Source organism: Panthera pardus, unplaced genomic scaffold (assembly GCF_024362965.1).
Source record: "Panthera pardus isolate Hobbes unplaced genomic scaffold, ASM2436296v1 HiC_scaffold_16, whole genome shotgun sequence".
Lineage (NCBI taxonomy): Eukaryota > Metazoa > Chordata > Mammalia > Carnivora > Felidae > Panthera > Panthera pardus.
The window spans coordinates 6,142,223-6,161,125 of record NW_026526721.1 but is presented as its reverse complement, the minus strand read 5'-3'; the positions used below and the strand labels follow the sequence as shown (position 1 = coordinate 6,161,125).

At 41.8% G+C, this 18,903-nt stretch overlaps 1 protein-coding gene across 2 annotated transcripts in view; it reads left to right on the top strand.

Moving 5' to 3' along the window:
- Positions 1 to 18,903, top strand: part of SH3BGR (SH3 domain binding glutamate rich protein) — a 58,729-nt gene that overhangs the window by 28,189 nt on the left and 11,637 nt on the right. For both annotated transcript variants that reach the window (XM_053903068.1, XM_019420383.2), the window contains 2 exons: positions 13,690 to 13,764; positions 14,367 to 14,459. In XM_053903068.1, coding sequence (XP_053759043.1) covers positions 13,690 to 13,764; positions 14,367 to 14,459 — 168 coding nt within the window. The remainder of the gene's footprint in view (positions 1 to 13,689; positions 13,765 to 14,366; positions 14,460 to 18,903) is intronic.

Below are 18,903 nucleotides of genomic sequence, written 5' to 3'. Positions count from 1 at the left end.
GGTCGTAGGGTGGTTCTATTTTTAGTTTTTTGAGAAACCTCCATACTGTTTTCCAGAGTGGCTGCACCAGCTTGCATTCCCACCAACAAGGCAAAAGAGATCCTCTTTCTCCACATCCTCGCCAACCAACATCTGTTGTTGCCTGAGTTGTTAATGTCAGCCATTCTGACAGGTGTGAGGTGGTATCTCATTGTGGTTTTGATTGGTATTTCCCTGATGATGAGTGATGTTGAGCATTTTTTAATGTGTCGGTTGGCCATCTGGACGTCTTCTTTGGAGAAGTGTCTATTTATGTCTTTTGCCCATTTCTTCACTGGATTATTTGTTTTTTGGGTGTTGAATTTGATAAGTTCTTTATAGATTTTGGATAATAACCCTTTATCTGATATGTCATTTGTGAATATCTTCTCCCATTCCATCGGTTGCCTTTTAGTTTTGCTGATTGTTTCCTTCTCTGTGCAAAAGCTTTTTATTTGGTGAGGTCCCAGTAGTTCATTTTTGCTTTTGCTTCTCTTGCCTCCAGAGACGTGTTGAGTAAGAAGTTGCTGCGGCCAAGATCAAAGAGGTTTTTGCCTGCTTTCTCCTCTAGGATTTTGATGGCTTCCTGTCTTACGTTTAGGTCTTTCATCCATTTTGAGTTAATTTTTGTGTATGGTGTAAGAAAGTGGTCCTGGTTCATTTTTCTGCATGTTTCAGTCCAGTTTTCCCACCATTTGCTGAAGAGACTATCTTTATTCCATTGAATATTCTTTCCTGCTCTGTCAAAGATTAGTTGGCCATACATTTGTGTGTCCATTTCTGGGTTCTTTATTCTGTTCCATTGATCGAGTGTCTGTTTTTGTGCCAGTTTTTTTGTTTTTGTTTTTTTTTTAGAGAGAGGTTGCAAGTGAGCAAGGGGCAGAGAGAGAGAGAGAGAGAGAGAGAGAGAGGGAGGGAGAGACAGAATCTCAAGAGGGACAAATACAGATATAGAGAGAGGGAGTGAGAAGCAGGGCTCACCTGAAGCGGGGCTCATGCTTTTTACCCAGAGTGGGGCTTGAGCTCACCCCAAGTGGGGCTCATGCTCACCCGATGTGAGACTCGAACTCATGAACCGTGAGATCATGACCTGAGCCAAAGTCAGATGCTTAACCACTGAGCCACCCTGGCGCATAATATAACACAATTACCCCGAAACATACTAGACCATGAATATACCCAGCATATGTGCCATGAAATATACCACGAATGCCAAGCACATTCTTACCATATATGGTAGGAATATATCAATAATATTCAGTAAGGACATTCAGTAGGTCTGGAGTGGATCCTAAACACCTATATATTAATAAAACTATATGAGTAGGTGATGGGAATACCCAATTGAAAACTACTGTTCCAGGATATGCTAGATTGAAATGAAAGAAGTAAAGATTTGATCAAGTTAGGATTTAAAGCAAATTACTGAAGTTATGATTGATAACCTATACCACCGTTGTCAAATGTCAGGAAAAGAAGCACTAGGAATCAGTGTCTCTGATTCATTATTTCAGGCACGGGAATATTACTAAGCTATCAACAGCAAACATCCACTTATATATATAATTAGATTGCCTCTAGCTGGTGGAGAGGAAGACAGCCATGCCCACCTTAGAGCACTGTTCATACACCGCAGTGGGGGGGACGACTGGGCGTCAGAATCCTGTATCCCAGGGAGGCTCTAACACTCCCAACAGCAACACCCACATTGCTCAGAAGAGCCTTCCAGACCCTCTGGCCAAGTCAGGCCACGTCCTCTTTGGGAAGGTGGCTTTGCTCTTGGGACACGCCCCCGTCTGATGAATGACACACAGATGACGCACCTGCATCGTGTCATTTTGGGCTCCAAATGATGTGTGATGAAAGTTTCGATACCCGTTTTCTGGCATGATCGGTGAGCTCCCATCGAAAGCAGTTTTGAGTCCCGGCAACAATATCTCAGCCAGCGAGGCATTTCCCGGTGACCTGCGGGAGGAAGAGCAGGCGACCAGGTGACTGGGGCGCCTTCCACCGAAGGAGACGCGGAGAAACCTCGGGGGCGGGGAGCCGTGAGAGGCCCGAGTCTGCGGCACAAGCACGTGTTCTGGGACTTCCTGACCTGACACTGCAAGGTGAACGACAGCGTGGACGCAGGGGAGGCCCGATGGTGGTCCAGGGGCTCCGCAGGGGGAAATACACGGAGCAGGAAATAGAACTGTGAAGGAGACACCATGCGTGGGAGCCAGGAGTCTGGAATTCGGACGCAGGAGGCCCGACCTGCGAACACACGGGGGTTCCAGGAAGAACAGAAGTCCCGATGGAAGAGAAGGAATTGTGAAGGGCACGCGGGAGGGCCCGCCAGGTGAAGATGCTGGAGCCCCTGGTCCCCTGAGCGCGGGAGCCCGGAGCGGAGCCGTCTGCGGACCGGGAAGCGGGGAGGCGCGCCCGAAGGTGGCGGTGGCGAGCAAAGGGCTGATGTGAAGGGGGAAACGAAGGCCCAGAGCCCTGCCCAGGTGGGAGGGGCCCCCAGGAGGTGTATTTCAGCCTGGGGTTGGGGAGATCGGGGAGTGATGGGGAGCAGGCCGGAAGCGGGGACCTTGTGCCCCAGCTGCACCCGGCCTTTAGCCCTGCAGTGATCCCCGGGCGGGGCGGGGCGCGAGCTGGGGGCGGGGCCGGGAGCGGCTCCTCCCCAGGGGGCGGGGTTAGGGCTGCCCTTCAGGAGCACCCGAGAGCTGTCAATGCTGTTTGAATCCAGGCTACCTCCAAGATCAGTTAAGCCAGACTACTAATTTGTGAGCCACTTCTGTAAGGGAAGACACTGTGATGATAGTGACATCAGGAAATTTAAACTATCTCAGAAGAATCCAGGAGTTGTGGAAGGGACTATGTAAAGATGAACTTACGGGAGAGTATCTATAATGGGTGGAAATATGGAGAAAAGAAAGGAAATGCAGGTGTTCTGCAAATGTCGCTTTAATTGGAGGAAGGCAGGTAAGCCATTTTGATGGGGGTCCATTATATCACATAATTGTGATAAATTAACAGGGAGCTTTAAGTTTTATGGATAGGAAACTAAGCAGCAGTGAAAAAAACCACTTCAGAACCGTTAGATGAACAAGGTCGAGGGCAGAGCTGAGGAAGACAGAATGAAGAAACTTAAGCCAGGAAAGTAATGAAAGGAATAGAGTAGAAAAGACAGATGAAGAGTGAATTAATATGGCAGAAGGAATTGAATTCACTCTATCAGTTGTTCCAATGAGTTTGAAGAGGCTGAAACTTCCTGCCACCCCCTTTCCCTCCACCCCCGAAAGAAGAAAAATAAAAGAAAAAAGACAAGTCAGTTTGGATTCTTGCATAGTTGTTCCACAGCTGATGAGAGAGGGGTGTTAAGATACTAAGTAAGTCAAGAGAAAGACAGGTATCATATGATTTCACTCATAGATGGAATTTGAGAAACTCAACAGAGGAACATAGGGGGAAGGAAAAAAAAATAAGATAAAAACAGAGAGGGAGGCAAACCATAAAAGACTCTTAAATACAGAGAACAACCTGAGGGTTGTTGGAGGGGAGGTGGGTGGGGGATGGGCTAGACGGGGGATGGGAATTAAGGAGGGCACTTGGGATGAGCACTGGGTGTCATATGTAAGTGATGAACCACTGGGTTCTATTCCTGAAACCAAGACTACACTGTATGTTAACTAACTCGAATTTAATTAAAGAAAAAAAAAGATCTCCAACTACGATTGTGAGTTGTCTGCTCCTCCCTTTAATCCTGCCAATTTATGCTTTGTGTCGTTCATAACTTGGTGGTTAGGCACATTCATACTGATGAGTGTTATGACTTCCTAATGGATTGACATTTTGATCAACTTCAGAGGTCCCTTCTTCAGTCTCTGGTAACTCTCTTTGTCTTTCTGTTTTTTCATCATGGTATTAAATCCACTCCAGACTTCTGCTTGCGGTTCACGTGGTGTATCTCTTACCGTCCATTTACTTTCAACCTACCTGTGCTTTTATTTTTATGGTGTGTCTTTGTCGACAAGGTAGAATTGATGCTTGTGCATTTTCATTCATTCTGACAGTCTCTGTGGTGGCACCACTTAGTCCATTGATTTTTAAGGAATCATTGAATTGGTTTTGTTTAGATTATTATTATTATTAGTTTTATTATTTGTTCCCTTTCATTCCTTAGTTTGATGTCATTTTGCTTTCTTTCAGGTTATTTGAGTGTATTTTAGAATTCCCTTCCAATTTACCTGTTGGATTTTTGGCTGTACGTCTTTGAACTACTGCGTGCTGACTGCTCTAGTGATTGTAGTGTATATTCTTAGCATTTCACAGTTTAGTTAGAGTTAGTATTGTAACACTTTATAATATGTGGAAGCATTGCAGTCCTATATGTGCAGTTACTAGCCTCATCCTTTATGCTGTCTTAGCATGTGTATTACACTTGTGTGTATATCAACTCTGTAATATTGTAATTTTTGCATCAAACAGTCCTATGTATTTTAAAGAAAGCAAGAGGAAGAAGAATCTTTTCTATTTACCCAGACTTTAAAAAAAAATTTCTGATGCTTTTTATTCTTCCTGAAGAGTCAAGTTTCCATCTGGTGCCATTTCGGCCCCGAGAATGTACTTTAGCCTGGTGTATTGTTCTAGAGTGCATGTTTGCTGGCAATGAGTTTTCTCTGTGTGTGTGTGTGTGTGTGTGTGTGTGTGTGTGTGTGTGTGTGTGTGTGTTTAAGTGTCTTTATTTACTTTGAGAGAAAGAGCGCGCATGTGAGCGAGGGAGGGGCAGAGAGAGAGAGAGATTGGGAGAAAGAGAATCCCAAACAGGCAAGCTCCATGCTGTTGGCACAGAGCCCCACTTGGGGCTCGATCCCATGAACTGTGAGATCATGACCTAAACTGAAACCAAGAGTCAGATGCTTAACTGACTGAGCCACCCAGGCACCCTCTCTTAGTGTTTCTTTCTTTTTTTCTTTTCTATTTTTTAACTGAAGATGTCTTGGCTTTCATTCTTTTTTTTTTTTTAATTAAAAAAATATTTATTTATTTTTGAGAGAGAGAGAGAGACAGAGTGCGAGCAGGGGAGGGGCAAAGAGGGAGGGAGACACGGAATCCAAAGCAGGCTCCAGACTCCTAGCTGTCAACACAGAGCTGGACGCAGGGCTTGAACTCACAAACTGTGAGATCATGACCTGAGCCGAAGTCGGACGCTTAACTGACTGAGCTGCCCAGGTGCCCCTTGGCTTTCATTCTTGCAGAATGTTTTTAATGAGTGTAGAATTCTTAGTTGACAGTTTTTTTCTTTCAGCACTTTGAGAGAGAAAGAGAGAGAGAGAGAGAGAGAGCGAGAGCGCGCACTCAGGGGAGGAGCAGAGAGAGGGAGAGGATCCCAAGCAGGCTCTGCATTATCAGCGCAGAGCCTGATGTGGGACCTAATCTCACAAACGGCAGGATCATGACAAGTTGAAACCAGGAGTCGGATGCTCAACTGACTGAGCCACCCAAGCACCCCTCTTTCAGCAGTTTATATGTGTTTTTTGCTTTTGTCTTGTGGTCTCTACTTTTTTTTTTTTAAGTTTATTTATTTTGAGAGAGAGAGAGTGCAAACAAAGGAGGGACAGAGAGAGGGAGGGAGCATCCCAAGTGCACACACCATTTGTGCAGAGTTTGATGCGGGGCTCGAACCCATGAATGGTGAGATTATTACCTGAGCCAAAGTCATACGCTTAACTGACCGAGCCACCCAGCTGCCTCTGGTCTCTATACTTCTGATGAGACATTGCAGATTCTTTGAATCCTTGTTCCCTGTATGTGATATGTTATTTTTCTCTGGTCGCTTTCAAGATTTCTGTTTCTCATTGGTTTTCAGCCATTTGATTATGATGTGCCTAAAAATGATTTTCTTTGTACTTATCTTTATTGGGGTTTGCTGAGATTCTGGACTCTGTAAAAATATGTCTTTCACCAAATTCAGGAACATTTTAGCTATTATACTTTCAAATATTATTTCTGCCCCATTTGCTGTCATTTCTCCTCCTGAAACTCTAATTACATACATGTGAAAACTTTTGTTATTATTCCATACTTCCCTGAGGCTTTTTTCATTTTTTTTTAATGTTTATTTATTTTTGAGACAGAGAGAGACACAGCATGAGCAGGGAAGGGGCAGAGAGAGAGGGAGACACAGAATGTGAAGCAGGCTCCAGGCCCTGAGCTGTCAGCACAGAGCCCGATGCGGGGCTCGAACTCACGAACTGTGAGATCATGACCTGAGCCGAAGTCAGACACTTAACCGACTGAGCCACCCAGGCGCCCCCTTTTTTCATTTTTAAAATATCTGTTTCTCTCTGATCTTCAAATTAGATGATTTCTCTTTCTTTCTTTCTTTCTTTCTTTCTTTCTTTCTTTCTTTCTTTCTTTCCTTATTCATTTATTCATTCATTTACATTTTATTTATTTTATTTTTTTTTTCAACGTTTTTTATTTTATTTTTGGGACAGAGAGAGACAGAGCATGAACTGGGGAGGGGCAGAGAGAGAGGGAGACACAGAATCGGAAACAGGCTCCAGGCTCCGAGCCATCAGCCCAGAGCCTGACACGGGGCTCGAACTCACGGACCGCGAGATCGTGACCTGGCTGAAGTCGGACGCTTAACCGACTGCGCCACCCAGGTGCCCCTCATTTACATTTTAGAGTGAGTCGGGGGAGGGGGAGAAGTGGGGGGAGAGAGAATCTTAAGCAGGCTCCACACTCAGTGCAAAGCCCAACTTGGGGCTCGATCCCACGACCCTGGGATCATGACCTGAGCTGAAGTCAAGATTCAGATGCTCAACCAACTGAGCCACCCAGGTGTCTCCAGATTAGATGATTTCTGTTGATCTTATCTTTTATATTCACTTATTTTTTCCTCTGTCATCTCCCTTCTACATTCTGCATCTACTCTAGTGAGCTTTTTACTTCAGACATTATCCTTTTTCAGTTCCAAAATGTTCCACCCGTTTGATTTTTATTATTTTCATTTCTCTGCCGATGAACACTTTTCAATCGTCTTATCATTGCAAGCATGTTTTCCTTTACTTCTTTGCCCACGGGTAGAGTGATTGCTTTGACATCCTCGTCTGCTAATTCCAACCTCTGGGTCCTTCCACAGAGGGTTTCCACTTACTGTTTTTTTTTTCTCTTGAGGAGGGGTCATAGTTTCCTTGTTCTTTTTATGTCAAGTATTTTGGATTGTGTCTGGGACATTGTGAATGTTGTGTTGTGCATTTTCCTCTGAAAAATATTGATGATTTTATTCCAGCATACACTTAATCTGTGGGACTCAGATTGTAAACTCTATGTTTCTAGTAGCAGCTCAGATCTCAGCTGAGTTATTTTTATTTTAGTCAAATCAGTCCCATGCATGCATGGTTAGGGGCTCACCTGGAGATTTTGCAGAGTTTAGATACAGAATTTGGGGCTCCCTCTCTCCCGTCTTCTATCCTCATTTCCTGGTAGCTGTGGTTGCCCCAAGTTCTGCTTTCTGATTCTTCAGGCCAAAAATCCTGAGGTTTTTTTGTTGTGGTTTTATTTCCCCCGTAACATTTGCTTATTGTCAGACTTAAAAGCCCTGAAAACAGTAACTCAGTCAGTGTCATTCTCATCTTTTTTATTTTTTAAAAATTTTATTTATTTATTTTGAAAGAGAGATTGAGATCAAGCAGGGGGAGGCACAGAGAAGAGAAGGAGTCTCCTCCCTGTCAGCACAGAGCCCAACGCAGGGCTCGAACTCACAAACCGTGAGATCATGACCTGAGCCAGAGTTGACTGTTTAACAGACTGAGCCACCCAGTCGGCCCTCATCTATTTTTGTAAACCGTTTTAACCATTTTTTTTAATTAAAAAAAAATTTTTTTTTAGATTTATTTATTTTTGATAGAGAGAGACAGAGCACAAGCGGGGAAGGGGCAGAGAGAGAGAAGGAGGCACAGAATCCAAAGCAAGCTCCAGGCTCTGAGCTGTCAGCACAGAGCCCGATGCAGGGCTCGAACTCACAAACTGCGAGATCATGACCTGAGCCGAAGTCGGACGCCTAACAGACTGAGCCACCCAGGCACCCCTTTAACCATTTTTAAGTGCACAGTTCCGTAATGTTAAGTAGATTCACAATGCTGTGCAAAAGATCTCCAGAACTTTTTCACTTTGCAGAACTTTATACTCCTGCAACTCCCAATTTCCTCCTCTCCCCAGTCCCTGGTCACCAGCATTTCACTTTCTGTTTCTATAAATTTGATTATTTTAGGTATGTCATATAAGTCGAATCAAAAACATTTGTCTTTTTGTGAGCGGCTTATTTCATTTAGCATCATGCGATCAGGGTTGCTCGGTGCTGTGGCCCGTGACAGGATAACTTTTCTTTGTAAGGCCTCATGACACTCCCTTGGACGTATATACCACCGTTTGTTTATTCATTCATTCACGGATGGACATTTGGATTGTTTCTACCTCTTGGCTGTTATGAATAATACTGCTATGAACATGAACATGCAAATAATTTTTATCATGTTAAGTATCAACTCCCTCTTGAACCTTCTTACTCTGGTTCATTTTCCTATTTTTCCTTTTGTTTTGTTTGTTTGTTTGTTTGTTTGTTTGTTTTAAGTAGGCTCTGCACCCAACGTGGGGCTTCAACTCATGACCTTGAGATCAACAGTTGCATGCTTTACTGACTGAGCCAGCCAGACACCCCTGTTTTGTTTTGTTTTGTTTTATTTTTTAAACTCAGAATTTATAGTCCTTATCTGTTGGAGGGTTGGGTTTAAAAGGAGATCACTTGGCTATAATGGAATTGGGATTGACAGTGAAATTGGATTTTAAGAAAGATTGAGCCATATGTTATATATAAGAGCATAATAAAACAATCATTCAAAGAAAAAATTGAAATAAAGGGATGAGCAGGCACATACAAACAACAAGAGGGCTGGAGTGGCATTAATATCAGATAAAGAGGAATTCAAGGCCAAAAGCTTTAACTGGGTGAAAAAGATATTATATAATGAAAAATGATAAAAATCTATGAAGAAAATATAGTAGTCATGTATCTTTATGGATCATGCTAAACAGCAGTCAAGCACATAAATCAAAAACTCCTAGAAATACAATGAAAACTTGTTAAAAATATCTTTAAATAAATATGTTGTACTTGTTACTTATCAGACACTATTTTAAGCATGCACACAACTATAATTAGAAACTTCATTTAATACATATGTATAGGAAATACATCCACACGAATAACAGTATGTTAGATAGATATTAATAAAATATATTCTTCCCTTGTGCTTACTAAAACCATTTCCATAGCTATCATACACCGGGTCACAAAGAAAACCTTTGTAAATTTCAAAAGGGGATGATTTTACAGACTACGTTCTTTTTTTTTTATGGCTTTTGGAAAGCCCTTTTTATTTTATTTATTTATTTTTTAATTTTTTAAATATTTACTTTTGAGAGAGAGAGAGAGAGACAAAGCATGAGAGGAGTGGGGCAGAGAGAGAGGGAGACACAGAATCCAAAGCAGGCTCCAGGCTCTGAGCTGTCCATACAGAGCCCGACGCCGGGCTCGAACTCATGAACTGTGAGGTCATGACCTGAGCTGAAGTTGGACACTTAACCGACTGAGCCACCCAGGTGCCCCTTTACAGACTGCATTCTTATCCCAACTACAGAATCACAATCTGAAAGAAAAATATTGTAAAAAATTAAGAAATAAACGTACAGTATACCATTTCAAATAACTCCGTATCCAAAAAAAATTTAGCGCTGATATTACAGATCATCAAGTAATAAGCAAGAGAGATTATTTCATACCCAAACCCCAATATAGAGCCAGATCTCTGTACAGAGTGAAATTGTTAACTTTAAACACTCTACAAAACCAAGGTAAAAGCTTAGTAAAATAAATATTCAATTTAAAAATTAACAACAGGAGGGGTGCCTGGGTGGCTTGGTCAGCTATGCATCTGACTTTTGATTTCGGCTCAGCTCATGATCTCAGTTTGTGAGATGGAGCCCTGAGTCGGGCTCTGCACCGACTGCACAGAACCTGCTTGGGATTCTCTCTCCCTCTCTCTGCCCCTCCCTTTCTCGTGTGTGTGTGTGTGTGTGTGTGTGTGTGTGTGTGTGTGTGCACCTTCTCTCTCTCTCTCAAAAAAAGTAACAACAGGAAAATAAAATTAAAAAGTAGGCAGTATGAACCAATAAAAAGAAAAACCAGGGGCACCTGGATGGCTCAGTTGGTGATGATCTCATAGTGGGTTCGAGCCCTGTGTTGGGCTCTGTGCTGACAGCTCAGAGCCTGGAGCCTGCTTCAGATTCTGTGTCTCCCCCTGTCTGCCCCTGGCCTGCTCATGCTCTGTCTCTCTCTCTCTCAAAAATAAATAAACATTAAAAAAAAAACAAGAAAAGAACAACCAAAATAAATACAAAAGAAGGAGAAAGTATGTGTCTGTGTGCCTATGGACATGTGTATAGGTACATATATATAATTTATATGGGATTTGAAGAAATGTAATTTGAATGTACATATATGTAATTTGATTATATATAATTTTAACAGAGAAATGAAATAGATAAAACCCCTCACCAGTTGACATATTACTTAGAATACTTTCCATTATACGTAGGTCAATTCCTGTTATAAATACTGAGGGGGAAAGTCTAAAAATGTTAACAAATGTATAATGCAAAGCAGAATTTATTCTATTAACATAATTAATTACACAGAACTGATTAATGGAGAAAGCCTATATGATTCCATAAGTACAAAGAAGAGATTTGATACAATTCTTCAAATATTCCTAGTTAAAATTAAAATGGATTAAAATATAAATAGAAAGAAACTAATTAACCATGATAAAAACCAATTATCAAAAGGCAACTGTGCCACAGTGAATCATGAAATGTTGAATCAGTTCTTTTACAATTAGAAGCAAAACAGACATGGCTGTCATCACTGCATTATTATTAAACTTTGTTTTAGAAACTGTATTTATTATAGTAATGTAAAAGAAAGAAAATGTCTTGTATATGTAATATGTAAGAAATTTAAAAATTATCTTTATTTGTTAAATTTTTTTTGATGTTTATTTATGTTTGAGAGAGAAAGAGAGAGAGAGAGGGACAGAGTGTGAGCGGGGGAGGGGCAGAGAGCGACGGAGACACAGAATCAGAAGCAGGCTCCAGGGTGAGCTGTCAGCACAGAACCCAACGCGGGGCTCCAACTCATGGAACTGCGAGATCATGACCTGAGCCGAAGTCGGATGCTCCGCTGACTGAGCCACCCAGGCGCCCCCAAAATTATCTTTATTTTTATATGATATAACCGTACACCTGCAAATCTCAAGAAACTCCAATAAAATCTATTAAAATTAATATGAATTTATTAAATTTCTGGATAAAAGAAAAACACTGAAAAATTAGGAGTTTTTTCAGGGCACCTGGATGGCTCAGTCGGTTGAGCGTCTGACTTCAGCCCAGGTCATGATCTCGCAATCTGTGAGTTCGAGTCCCGCATTGGGCTCTGTGCTGACAGCTCCGAGCCTGGAGCCTGCTTCAGATTCTGTGTCTCCCTCTCTGTCCCTCCCCTGCTCACGTTCTGTCTCTCTCTCTCTCTCTCAAAACATTAAAAACATTAAACATTAAAAAAAATTAGTAGGAGTTTTCATTTATATCAACAATAATGGATAGGAAGTTACAGTGTAAAAATCAAATCTTCACAGTGGTGATAAAACTCTGTGAATGATTTAGGAATAAATTTATGAAGAAGCATACAGGGCTTCATGTTATAAAGAACATAATTTTACTCTGAAGGATGCCCACAGCTACTAAAGTAATAGCCCTACAGTGTCTCTGGGTAGGATGACTTTACAAAAAGAACTGAAAAATTTCTAAACTAATAAACATGTAGTGCCCTTTTAAACAAAAGCTTATTTTTAAAAAATTTGACACTAGGAAAAATGACCTTAAAATTTATTGGAATAATAAATGTCTGAGAAGAGCCAAGAAAATTTTTACAAAGACTTTGTATAGCACCTTGCCTTTCTGAATCTTAAAAGCTACACTGATAAAAGCAGTATATTGGCATGGGAACTGATAAATACATTCATGGATATGCCTATATATTCATACATAGAATTGTGTATTAACAGATCCAAATATATACATAAAACTTAACAAATGACAAAAACATCTTAGTTAAATGGGAAAATGATGGTATATAAATAATGCAGACATATTTTGCTGTTTTTCTGGATGAAAACAGAGCCCTAATTTACATTATATACAAAATTAAATTCTAGATGGATTAGGCCTCCAAATGTTAATAACTCATGTAAAATAATAGTGCTGCATTTCAGAGAATAAAAATTAGATAAATTTATTTTTTTATAAAAGGCTAAGAATTAAAAAACCCCAAACTTGTAAAACTTTATAGACTAAAAATAAAAGTTGTAACCTGACAAAGAGCTAATATTTCTATCATCTAAAGAACCTCTAGAAATTGACAAGACAAACAACTCAAGTAAAAAGGAGCAAAACATATGAAGGCAAGTATCTGAACAGGAAAAGTAAGTGGCTAAAACTTGTGAAAAATATGCTTTTCTCTTCTAGTAATTAGGAAACTGTAAATGAAAACAAAAATGAAATTCCATTTTCTCCCTAACACTTTGGCAGAGGTCAAAAACAGAGGTCATCTTCATTGGCCTTCATGGCCTCTATCTTCATGATAAAGGAAAAGAGGACATTCATATATTTACTATGGAATATGAATTGCTACAATTTCTTATTTTGGAAATCTAAAAAAAAAACCCCACTGTTCAGCTTAGTATGGTGTTGTTTGTAGAAGCACAAATATATGTAAACATTTTGAACAACCATCATCTGGGAAATATTTGGATAAATTATATATGTAATATGCAGCAGATGCTAAAAATACGAAGTTAGAACCATCTGAATTAACCTGGACAAATGTCCATGATATATTAAAATAAACAATCAAGTTATACCCTGTGTTCCCATGTCTGTTTTAAAAAACACAAAAATAAAACAAAAATAGCAACCAACCAAAAAAAAATAGCCTCTAGATATGTATTAGGATAGATTTAGGTATGTATCACTGTTTAGTATTGATTATCATAGGAACTTGTTACTGGAGGGTGTGTCTATGGTTTAAGTGCCTTTGTAATGAGAGTAACTGATTTCTCCCCCAATTTTATTGAGATATAATTTACATGTAACATCGTATTGGTTTCAGGTGTACAACGTAAGGATCTGCTGTGTGTGTATGTTGTAAAATGATTACTTCAATAAGTTTAGTTGACATCCACTACCTCACACAGTTATACAATTTTTTTATTGTGATGAGAAAAATAACTTTTAGAAGACAGGGAACTGTGGATAAGTTCAAAGAACATAAATTAGTACGTGTAGACCTAGCTCCACCCCGAACTTGCAATGTAACGCTTTCTGCCTTGACTTTCTTTCTCTGGAGTGTGAATGGTATTGACCATGCTCCTTATCAGGCTACAGTGTTGTTGTAACGATAAAATGAGGGCTGAAGACAAACATAATTTGAATAGTTAAAAGGTGTTAAAATGCAAGCTATTATCCTCAAGAAAATTCTCAGTCTCGATTTATATGACACAGGTGACGAAATCATCCGAGGAAGCATCTTCCCTTCCCAACGGTGATGTCGTGGGAGAGGTGCAGAGCGCCACAGAGGTAAGAGTTGGGGTCTTGAACCATCTTCCCTCAGACCAGCTTGCTCAGAATGTCTACACAGTTCTCATTTTTCTGTCATTCTCCTCTACATAGATAGAATATCTATTTATCTATGTATCTATCAGTTATCATCATCCATCATCCATCCATCCATCCATCCATTTACTCATTTTCTGTCTCTATCTATCTATCTATCTATCATCTATTTACCCTCTATCATCTTTTTTACTCTCTAAAATTGTAAAGCCTGCCTCTACTCAAGCAACAGAAAACAACTCTACCTAAACATTGAATCCTTTGGAGTTCTCTTCATAAGCCTTAAATGGGTGGATTATAGCTCCTCGTTAGTGAATCTGTTACTCTACCAGGCATATGAATCAGGTCTATTGACTTAGAACAGCAGGTGCAGTGAGCAATATTGGGGGTTGCGGATCCTAAATTGTAGTAGCCAGGTGACCTGATAAATAGGAAGTCTGTGTTTGCTTTGTTTATATACTGTGTTTACTTATTATCCAAATAAGAAAACCAAAGCATGTGCGGCTTGGTTTTCCCTTGAAAGCTTATCTAAGGTTAGTGATACCATGGGTTTGCTTTATGACCAGGCAACAGAGAAGGCTGAAGAAAGTGGAGAAAATGAGGCACAAAAAGAGGACAATCAGGATTCGGGCACCCTCGCTGAGTCTCCAGAGAAGAATGTGAGTGTTTGTCTTTTTTTTTTTTTTTCCACCATCATTTCACTGGATTCGGTTCATCAAGCTTTTTCTGAGCTCCTCCCGGGTGCCAGGAATCTTTCTGGGCACACAAAAGTGAGCACGGAAGCCCGGGGCTGAGGGTTTAGCCAGGGAGGAAGCAGGAGGAAGTGTTAATGACTGTGGTCAAGGCAGAGGACTAAAAGGAAGTGGGGGAGGGACCCTGAACCCAGGCCTGGAGGGACAGGCTAGACAAGGCTTCAGTTATCTTAGTTGTGATGTTAGGGTTGGGTTAGGTTCAAGTTCTCTGTAGAACAAGGGACCTCATTCCTTGGTCATGAGTAATGACGGATTCCCAGCAAACACCCACCAACAGCACTGCCTACTAGGGACACAGAGGTAAGGGGGTGGGGGCATTTTGTGGGAAGCCAACAGGAGCTGAGGATAGAGAAGGGGCCTTGGGGAGGGAAGGCCACCCAGTTCTGATGCAGTCATGGGAATGTGACCTGCTTCAAGGCCTGTGATCTAATTCTAAAGGGGGTCTCAGTCAGGGGGTCACAGAATAAGGGGCGGGGCAGGGGGGTGTATGGGAGGGAAGGGGAGACTGTGGTTCTAGAATGGCCAAGCAGAGATAAAGGGGGATCAGATGAGCTACTTAGTCAAGGAATTCTGAAAATGTACCTGGGAACCCAGGTAAGGGGAGACCCCGGTGCACGGGGAGCTGACTGGGGGGGTTGCTGGCCTCCTTCTAGAGTCTCAGTGGTGTAAACGCATTGGGCCACTTGTAACAAAAACTGTTGACTGAGTACTGATGGTTTGCATTTTTACCTACTTACTGATTCTGGGAAAGGTGTTGGACTCCCATTCCCAGCAGATGGAATGTGGTTAGGAAGGACACTAGGGAAGCAGGCTATGGAAGACTGGGTTGGGGCGGGGGGGGGGGGGGGGGGGGGGAGGGGGGGGGCATCAATTTGTTGTTATCTTAAGGGATTTAAATTTGGGAGGGGCCGGATCAGTAAATTCCTCATATTAAAGATTGCTATTTCAAAGTGTTGATTACTTAAGACTCTTTGAAGTCTTTTGTTTGGAAGAAAGATAAAACCTTTAATCCTGACCTAGAAGTTAGATGGGGTTTGACAGCAGCCTATATAATTCAGAAATGATAAATGTTAAGTTATATATAGTGACCATTTCCTTACCTTGAAATTTGAAAATCCATGTTTTTATAATTCGGGCTTTACAGGAATTGCCTAATGCACTCCTACAGTATTATTGATTTACACTTGGAAATTCAGTTTGCTTCTTGTAAGACAGACAAAGATAAGAAACTTTATACTGTAATCCCTTTCTCCTGGGGACCTAGAGGAAGGTAGCATTTTCATAACCAGACCCTGGTTTCTACAGCAAGGATGGGTCTGCTTTATTTTTTTTTTAATTACAAAAAGAATTTTTTTTAATGTTTATTTATGTTGAGAGACAGAGAGAGACAGAGTGTGAGCAGGTGAGGGAGACACAGAATCTGAAGCTCCAAGGCTCCAGGCTCCAAGCTGTCAGCACAGAGCCTGACGTGGGGCTTGAACTCACGAACTGGGAGATCATGACCTGAGTGAAGTCGGATGTTTAACCAATTGAGCCACCCAGGCGCCCCAAGGATGGGTCTGCTTTAGCTTCCCAGCTACTGTTTAGTGAGGTACTAAGCCATCTGGCCTGGGAGTTCTCTTTATTACTTTTTTTTTTTTTTTTTTTTTTTTAATTGTGAGCCCTTTACAAAGTAAATTGCAATCTTGTGAATCCTGACAGGAATTTGAAAAAATCATTTCTGTCATTTTTACCTGTGCTATGATGAAGAAAACACTAAGTAAAAAACATTTTAATTTTAGATGATTGTATTAGTCACGTTAATTATCAAACTCACTTTTCAACTCTTTAATAACATTTAGTCTACATAAGGACAGATTCTGACATTTTCCCATTTGACAAATGATCCATGCTGTGTGACTCATTTTAATTCAGTTAAATAAAAAAAAAAAAAGAACCCATGATTTGTCAGTAAGCATTACAAATGGCACAATAACGTGATTAGCTCTGGCATTGAATATATAAGAAAATGGATTGAAATTAAAATTTTTTCTAATGTTTTATATATTTTTGAGAGAAACAGAGCATGAGCGGGGGAGGGGCAGAGAGAGAGGGAGACACAGAATCCAAAGCAGGCTCCAGGCTCTAAGCCATCAGCACAGAGCCCGATGCGGGGCTCGAACTCACAGACAGAAAGATCGTGACCTGAGCCGAAGTCTGATGCTTAACTGACTGAGCCACCCTGGTGCCCCTGGATTGAAATTTAAAAAGGAGACAAAACTATCTGATACTTAGAATGCCTGTATTTTGTACTTAAAGAACCTCCCATCTGTTTTAGTGGTTTTGGGGTTTATTTTTAAAGGTTAAGCTGGGAAGGCCGTCCAGGCTGTTTGACATAACATCTTTTTGCCCGAAGTGCACTCAGGCTTGGATAAACTAATTTGTTACAAACAGAAAAGCCAATTAGATTGTTGTGTTTTACCCTTTAAACATTGATTTTCAAAGTACTAGACATATTCTAGTAGGTTCTTTTTTTTTCAATATATGAAATTTATTGTCAATTTTTTTCTTTTTTTTTTTCAACATACGAATCTAGTAGGTTCTTTTAGATATTACAGCTCAGAAAAAGCCAATGCTTTTTTAACTTTTTTTTTTAATGTTTATTTATTTTGAGAGAGAGAGAGAGAGAGAGCGTACCTTCAGGAGCAGGGGAGGGGCAGAGAGAGAGGGAGAGGGAATCCCAAGCAGGCTGCACGCTCAGTGCAGAGCCCAACAGAGGGGGCTCGATCTCATCCTCTCTAAGGATCATGACCTGAGCCAGAATGAAGAGTCAGACGCTTAACCCACTGAGCCACCCAGGCGCCCCCAGTGCTTGTTCAGATAAAACTCTGGCTCTGTTGAAAACCATCTGGAACGCTGGCAGGAACTTCAGCTGGGGTGAGGGGCTTTGCAGGGACTTAGGTCACCCCTGAGTCACAGTGGGACGGGGAGAGGGCTCTGGTCCTTTGTGGTGGTCGCGGTGACACATGGCTTCCCTGCTGTCCGTCGCAGCTACTGAGTGCTGGCCCCTCGGCTGGGTCGGGCCCTCTGCCCCGGCTGGATGCGGGCGGACATGCCTCTGACGCAGGATGGCTGCTGTCCTGGGCGCAGGGTGTCCCTCCTCTTGTCCCTCTGTCTTCAGCCTGCCTGCTTCTGTCAACCCCACTCTGAACCCAAGCTCCAAGCCCCCCTTTTTTAGGGATCACCTCTGTTAGCCCAGGGTTTTGAAAAGCAAGGCCTAGAATTTCTCCCCTGGGATCCCAGAGCCACAGCCAGCCTGGGGCTGTCTCCTTGGAATGTGGGAGGGGCAGACTCGACTCCCTGTCCCCAGTTTTGTGTGGTGGGGAGAACCCAACGGTAATTCATACCCTGGCATTCAGCCACACTATTTAGACCAAAGAATGCACACGTATTTTCACCTTTTATTCTGAAATAATTACAGACTTAACCGGGACCTCGTTCAGTGTCCTACCTGGCTTTGCCCCCTGGTGACGTCACAGATAGCCACGGTACAATAGCGGCACCAGGAACACGGTGTTGGCGCCTCTCTGTGAAGCAGACTACAGACCTTATTTGCTGTGCACCACTATTTCAAACCTTTCATTTGTGCATTAAATGCCACTCATCTGTGTGCCACGAGCAGCTTTCAAGCGTGTGACGTCAGCAACAGCCGCCAGCAGCTGGCAGTGGTAAACCGAGTGACAGGCCAGCTGAGGAAGTGTCTGAGGCGTGGGCTTGCTCACCTGATCTCAACTGTTGCACATGCTCACTGGGCACATACTCGTAAACACCCAAATGACGCCATTTTGTTTTGTTTTGTTTTATTTTATTTTATTTTTAAATGTTTTTTTTTTTTTTTTGAGAAAGCACAGGGGAGGGACAGAGGGAAAGGGAGAGGGGAACAGAGGATCCAAAGTGGGCTCTGTGCTGACAGCAGTGAGCCCGATGTGGGGCTCGAACCCACAAACTGCAAGATCATGACTGGAGCTGAAGTCAGACGCTCAGCCAACTCAGCCACCCAGGCGCCCCTCAAATGATGCCATTTTAATGGGGAGGAATATTTATCTAAGAATATCACTCTTGATTTAAAAAAAATCAGAAATGGGGCGCCTGCGTGGCTCAGTCGGTTGAGCGTTCAAACTAGGCTCAGGTCATGATCTCATGGTTCGTGCTGACAGCTCAGAGCCTGGAGCCTGCTTCGGGTTCTGTCTCCCCCTCTCTCTGCCCCTCCTCTGCTCACACTCTGTCTCTGTCTCTGTCTCTCTCAAAAATAAATAAACATAAAAAAATTTTAAAAAAAATCAGAAATGGAGACAGAAACCGTTACCTCCTT